General features: G+C 34.0%; 1 protein-coding gene across 1 annotated transcript; it reads left to right on the top strand.

Moving 5' to 3' along the window:
* The first annotated feature begins 6,281 nt into the window (after nt 1-6,281).
* On the top strand, nt 6,282-7,217 carry LOC101650602 (olfactory receptor 8D2-like). Its single transcript, XM_004714212.1, has one exon. It carries the CDS (start codon nt 6,282-6,284, stop codon nt 7,215-7,217), a length of 936 nt encoding a protein of 311 aa, XP_004714269.1.
* The last annotated feature ends 443 nt before the right edge of the window (nt 7,218-7,660 follow it).

Here is a 7,660-nt window from a genome sequence, read left to right as displayed (position 1 = left end):
TGTATTCGTGGATACAAAGACTTAATCTTAATTCTAATTCAAATCCCAACATCATTCTTTAAAGAAATGGAAAAACAAATTACCGATTTAATATGGTGAAGGAAGAGAACTAGGATAATCAAAGAACTTCTCAAAATAGAAAACTTAGTAAACAAAAGCATTCAGTCATAGACAACTGATTTTTGACAAAGGACAAGAAAAAACATTAATGATATGTGAGTCATATGCCAATAATACTGTTGGAAAAAATATATTTTAGCCTCCATTATAGCCTATATTAAAAATTAACTATGGAAACTAAGTAGAAGTGTTTTCTATGACTGAGCAAGAAGAACATTTTCTTGTAGAATGGTGTTTTCTAATTGGAGTTTTCCTGAAGAATAAGTAGGACTGCTAATGTATGTATCTATTACAAAAATTAATAAAGAGTGAACTTCCTGATAGAGCCAAAATGATTGGGACCAGTCAACTGCAAATTATGATTTTGTCTATTATTGACTAGGAATATTATTACTGGGAAGTTATTTAAACAACATTACACTCATTTTAAAATAATATCTTCATATGTTGAATTTTCACATGTTGTTCTAGAAGTCTCAAAAATTATGTTTATTTAGCAGAACTGTTTATAGATTCGAAAGCATAATTTAAAGATGCAATATATGTTATGCTTTATTTTTCCTAACAGGGACAAAAATCCATGGGTGATTAGATCATTCTGAGAACATGTGAAACTCTAATTTGCTTTTTCATAATTGTGCAATGCACACGAGGCCAAATCTTGAGAGATTTATAGTCTTTTGGGAATTATCAGTTGCATATATCTAAGCTTTCAACATTACAAAATGAGGTCAAAATCCCAGTTTTATTTTAAGGTAAGTTAACCTCACCTTCTCAGTAAATCAGAGAAGAAATGCTACATGATGTTTTAGATAGTTTTATATAAATACTGTAATTTTTCATTAATAATTCAAGATATTAAAGCAATAATACCAAGAATGTATGTAACATTTAACAGATCCCAATTTTTTTGCCACCATTATCTCATTTGATGCTTTGAAATCCTATGAGATAAATATAAAAAATGAAGATGAGTCGGAGGTCACAGTTTTGGTAAGAAGCAACATTTGAACTATGACAGCTTACAGCTCGAGAGCAAGAAAAGCAAAATATACCTCCCTCAATAGAGAAGCATGGAAATTATATTTAGCTATCTTCTAAATGATTGTTAAAGAAAATGTTTCAAGAACTGGCAACTTGTTTGAAATAATTTTCCTGGATAGAGATAATTCTGAATATTTCACATTTCAGTTTGTATGTACCTTCTATGGCAATTTACTTCATTTGTTTCCCAGTCCCTTGTTTTTTCGTTTTAGAATTTCTTCTTAGAATCACCAATTAAACAATAACAGCAACTGCTCTAGAGTCCAACAATCAGTTCCTATTTGTCCTGAAATATATCTGATTTTCTGCTAGCTGGCTTTAGTTAGTGTCCAATCAAAGTCACAAATGTCAAGTGCAGTCCTACATTTTCAAACTTAATTTGCAACTTAAGGAGCCCTGCTAACATAATGGGTTATGAATTTGGTTGTCAACTGCAAGATTGGCATTTCAAACCCAACTGCAGCTCCAAGGGTAAAAGATAAAACTATTTGCTCCTGCAAAGATTTACAGTCTCAGAGACCTTACATGGTGTCTCTATGAGTTGGAATTGACCTGATGGCAGGTTTTATGTTTGTTTGTTTGTTTTTGTTTATTTTAATGGGCTATTATCACCTACATAAATTTAAATCATAACATCATATGTATTTATATCCTTGTATTCCAACCAGCTTTTCACAATTCTTGACTCAAACCCACTGTCATTCAGCTGACTCCCACACACCGTGATCTTGTCAGATAAAGAGGAGCGTTCACTTCGGGTTTCAGAGGCTGTCCATCTTTACTTGAACAGATAGCCTCATATTTCTTCTGCAGGTAAAGTGGGGTTCCAGCCATTGCCCTTGCAGTTAGCAGCCCAACTCATAACTTACTAGGCCAGCAAGGCCCCTTTTAGGGATATAGGAATACCCCCCATACCCCCCCCAAAAAACCCAAAAACCAAACTCTTGATTATGTGCTTCCAAAAGGCTACTTGTTATGCCTTTTTAAATTTCCCATTGGAAACAGAATATTCTGCATTATAAGAACCATAAAAAACAGTGCTTTTCTTCTGATATTAATGTAAACACTAACCAACTTTCTTATTCTAAGACTTGGGTAATGAGTTCTGAAGCTTTGGGGATCTTGTCAGAAAATACACTTGGAAAGTATATTATAAATATAAAACATACTAAAATAATAACAAATAGACGTGTTGTGGTTTACAGTTTGCAAAGCTTTATAGAGATGTTTTTGCTCTGTATAACTACTGTTTTATAGATGAAAAAATAATGAAACAGGGAGAGTACTTGATTTGCTGTAATCACAAAGTCTTTGCACTAAGTAGTAAAGTCATGCTTTTATTCCATGTCTTCTGACCCCAAATGCAATGCCTCTCTGTCAATGTCATAACACAATCATTGAGGAAAATATTTAAAGAAAGATTTTATTCTGACAGAATTCACACAGACGTATTACAACATTTACCTTGTTTATGTAAGAAATATAAAGCTATCACCTTTCCAGAACCTTAAAATCTGATGAAACTTTAAACATTATTTTCTAGCAATAAGATTAAACTTTATGAAGTTAATTTTCTTGACACAGCAACACCTTTATCAGATTTTGAAATGACTGCTGTGTTCCCAATGGTGTTTTACATTCAGCTGTCTAATCAGTTTTTTTTATTGTTTCCTGCATGAAATTACATCAAGAAACAAAAATATTTCACCAGTAAATATAGCACTGTATTAGAGGGTGTAAAACATGTTAGTTTAGTTGGCTTTTAATAAATCTTCCTACTCAAAGACAAGAATAAACTAGTATTTTCAACCCACAGTCCTATGCTTAAAAATTTGGGCTTGCAATTATTTTAATTTTGAGTGTCTCTGTTAAAAAAAAAAGAAGAAACATTCTAGAGCATTACATTTTGACACTAATTTTCCACACATCTATTTTATTCATATAAATATGGATACTTCATGGACACCTCAATAACGCATCTAGTGGACACTGTTATATCCTCATATCCTTGATAGTACAAGAAAACAGCTATTATCTTTAGGCACCAACTTGTTCTTTCCAAGGATTAGACCTGATACTTTTCCGACTTACCCTCTGGGGTTATTATAAAGTCTTAAAAGCAATAGTATTGTAGATCACTAGACAATAGAGAAAAAACTGAAAGGAAAATGCCTTTTTCTTTCCCCACTGAAAAAAGTATTAGCACAATTTTCTGACTGGGTCTGAGATTTTCTATTATTGGGTCATAGCTACATAGGAAATTTTACTTCTTTCCCAATTTAGATGCCTTTAATTTCTCTTTCTTGCCTTTTAGTTTTGGCTAAGACTTGCAGCACAATAATGACTAGGAATGATGAAGGGCATCTTTTTAAAAAATTTTTATTGGGGGCTTGTACAATTCTCATCACAATCCATACATACATCCATTGTGTCAAGCACATATGTACATTCGCTGCCCTCATCATTCTCAAAGCGTTTGCCCTCCACCTCAGCCCTTAATATCAATTGCTCATTTTCCCCACCCTCTCCCTCATGAACCCTTCATAATTCACAACTTATAGTTTTGTCATAAGTTACACTGTCCGACGTCTCCCCCCGCCCTCTTCTCTGCTGTCCCTCCCCCAGGGAGGAGGCAATACCCAGATTTTTGTAATCGGTTCCCCCTTTCCACCCATCTGTATCTCGTTCCAGTTTGCAAGAATGCTTTCAGTTTCTCTCCTTTGAGACTAATGTCAGCCATTGGTTTTGAACATATATCCTTTATTTCCCCTCTATTCCAAATTTGTTAACTGTTTTTGTTTTTGTTGTTGTTTCAGGAATGGGTGTTGGAGTTTGTCCAGTGTCTTTTCTACATTAATTGCTATAATCACATGATTCTCTTCTTCATTTTATTTATGTGTTGGATTACATTGATTGTTTTTCCAAGGTTGAAATCCCCTTGCATATCTGATATAAATCACAGTCATCATGTTATTATTTTAAAATCTATTTTGGATTATACAGACACAGATTTTATTTGGAAGTTTTGTTTATATTCATGAGGGATATTGGGCTATACATCTTTAAAGTCATTCTGGTTTAATTTTGTTATCAAGGTATGTTCACATCATAAAATAAATGCAGAGTTTTCCCATCCCTTCTATACTGGAATAGTTAAAGTAGAATTGATATTGGGTTTCCTCTACATGTTTCATAAACTCACCAATGAAGTGCTGGACCTGAACCACATTTTTGGGGGGACTTTTTAAATAACTGGATTTCGTATTATTATTATTGCTTTCTTAAGATTTTCTATTTTAATCTATTTTGGTTTGGTAAGTAGGGTTTTTCTAGAAAGTTCCATTTTTCTAAGTTTTCAAATTTATTGGCATGTAGCTCTTCATAATACTATATTATTATTCATCTTATTTCAGTTAGCTATATCATAATATAACATCACACATTTCATTTCTTATTTGCATTTTTCTGCCTTTCTTTCCTTCAACAGTCCCTGGTGGCACGGTGGGTTAGTTGTTCAATTATGAACTACTAACTAGTTGTCTGCAGGAGAAAGATGAGGATGTTGTCTCCCCCAAATTATTAAAGTCTCCGGACTGTATACAGCTTCGTTATGAGTAGAAATTGACTCAACCACAATGAATTTGAAATGGGGTGGGAGGGCAATTATTTCCTTTAGCCTTTTCCCCCAATGGGTTTCAAGAAGTGGTGACTTCTATAAAGTGTCGGGTCTCATTCCTATTCCTATTATTTGTTGGAAAAGTTCACAGTATTGATCTGGAGTTGGTATAATCAAACAGTTATTACTAAAGGGACTAATTAGCATTGTATCCTGGAAACTTTGACTCCTTTTCTCTTTAGAATTCTATCTAATTCCATGAATCCAAAAATATTTTTCTCCTTTTATAAATTCTTGCAGATAACTATACCTATATAATTCAGTCTTTAAATTAACACATAGATTAGAAATCCTTGAAAGATTATGCAAGGTATAGAGAAAAAATATACAGTGCAATAGATTTTCATGTCACTTTGCTTATAACCATAAAAAATTATCACATGTTGAATGAAAATCAAAAGCAAGTTTTGTGTCATCCTATGCATATAATTTTGCTTCCTTTCATATTTTTAACAGTTTGGAAAAATATAATGCAAATTTATAACAAGGTTCAAGACTCAAATACTGAGTGTGTTGTTTATAAATTGTATCATAAATCAAAGAAATAGTATGTGTAAAATTATAGACTTATTTCCTTAAGTAATACATAATGTTTAACTAAAAGTAGTAAATACTTTTCCCACAATTTTTCGCCTATTCTTTAGGAAAGCAAAGATAGTAAATGAGATATCCTCCACTTGTGATATAACAACTTTGAGAGAGAAAGGTCAGTAGGATTGTGGCTTATAATGATGAACAGAGGTGAGGGTACTCTTCATGGTTGGTAGTTCTGGTACCACATGACCCGAATTGCTTTGTGTTTCCTGAGATGGGAAAAAATAATGGCATGGCGTAAGAACACGCTTTAGTCCCTCATTTAGTGTCAGCTCCATCGACATTGAAAAGGACAGTTTGGCCTATTCAAGTTTTTTAGCAAGAGAACAGAATGAGGAGAGTGAGAATTTAAATTAATTAGGGCCATTTGTAAGAGTTTTTTTTTTTCATCTACAGATTCTGTTTATATACTTATATGGATCTAAATACCCACTTTTAGAAAGCGCTGATTATGTTGATCCTGGAGACGGGTTAATGAAGTGAAATTGACTACTTTTATGTCATCTGAGTTAGATTTGAACGCATATAGCAGCAGAGAATGTCCTAGTCAAAGAAAAAATTAACCAGGAGTGAACATTTTGGACTTTTTTCAAAGTGAGGTGGTAATTGACTTATGATTTGAAATGAAAAGATTCTGACTTCAAGAAAATAATTCAGCTTTAAGAGATTGAACAAAGAGTAGGTGACGTTCAGAGTTTTTGTGGAAAGCATAGCGTTTTAGGATAGGAGAGACTAGCAGGGAAGAAATTGTCTAAGGCAGGGTGTGCCATTCTGATTTAAGAATTAGAAACTCATTTGATTGTACCTTTTCCTCTTCTTTCTTCCTACAGATAATATATTCCAAGCAATGGCCACTTCAAACCATTCCTCAATAACTGCATTTGTCCTCGAAGGGTTAACAAAATGCCCAGAGCTCCAACTGCCACTCTTTCTTCTCTTTTTTGGAATATATGTGATCACAGTGGTTGGGAACCTGGGCATGATCATTTTAATTACTGTCAGTTCTCAACTTCACTCTCCAATGTATTATTTTCTCAGTCATTTGTCATTCATTGATCTCTGTTACTCCTCTGTCATTACCCCTAAGATGCTAGTGAACTTTGTGTCAGAGAAGAACATTATCTCCTTCCTGGAGTGTATGGCTCAGCTTTATTTCTTCCTTATTTTTGTAATTGCAGAAGGCTACCTTCTTACAGCCATGGCATATGACCGCTATGTTGCTATCTGTAGCCCACTGCATTATAATACTATTATGTCTCATAGGGTCTGTTCTATAATGATGGGCGTAGTATATTCACTGGGGTTCTTTGGGGCCACAGTCCATACTACTCGCATGTCAATGTTGTCCTTTTGTGGGTCTCATATTATCAGTCACTATTTTTGTGATATTCTTCCTCTGTTGACTCTCTCTTGTTCCAGTACCCGCATTAATGAGATTTTACTATTTATTATTGGAGGTGTTAATACTTTAGCACCTACCCTGGCTGTTCTCATTTCTTACGCTTTCATTCTCTCCAGTATCCTTCGTATTCATTCCACTGAAGGCCGATCCAAAGCCTTTGGCACTTGCAGCTCCCACCTCATGGCTGTGGGGATCTTTTTTGGGTCTATAACGTTCATGTACTTTAAGCCTCCTTCTAGCAATCATATGGAACAGGAGAAAGTATCCTCAGTGTTTTACACTACAGTGATCCCCATGCTAAATCCCTTGATCTACAGTCTGAAGAACAAGAATGTGAAGGATGCACTGAGAAAAGTAGTTGGGGGAAGGGAGTCATCCTGACAATTGGAACTCTTCAAGGGAGTTAGAGAAAATGAGCCAAGAGAAAAGTTGTCATTAACTCTATGTGATTTTATTTCTGTTCCAAATAAATATATTGCTTTTACAAAATATGTATTTTTACTTGAGAGTGAAACATTTTTGGAGATAATAAGAATTTCTGAAAGTCAATATGATCTCAGAAGTATTTCATGTATTGATGGGACAAGATTTTGCAGGAAGGGAATAACAAGTGAACAAAGAATATATGGAAAATAGGCAGTCCCCACATGATGAACTTTCATTCCTGAATCTGTTTTTAATTTAAATTTTACATAAATCAGAAGAGCTGGGTATGTTTTGCATCTCGCTTAAGGTAGCCAATTTTTTGTCTTGATATGTAATGTACCTTTGTAAAGTCATACTTGTTTGTTATTGCAATTCATTGTATATAGCTCAACTTTTTA

This window comes from Echinops telfairi, unplaced genomic scaffold, assembly GCF_000313985.2.
Source record: "Echinops telfairi isolate 266 unplaced genomic scaffold, ASM31398v2 ScPeMD7_5592;HRSCAF=6446, whole genome shotgun sequence".
Classification (NCBI taxonomy): Eukaryota; Metazoa; Chordata; class Mammalia; order Afrosoricida; family Tenrecidae; genus Echinops; species Echinops telfairi.
Note: the sequence above shows the minus strand (reverse complement) of the source record. Positions and strands in the feature narration are given on the sequence as shown.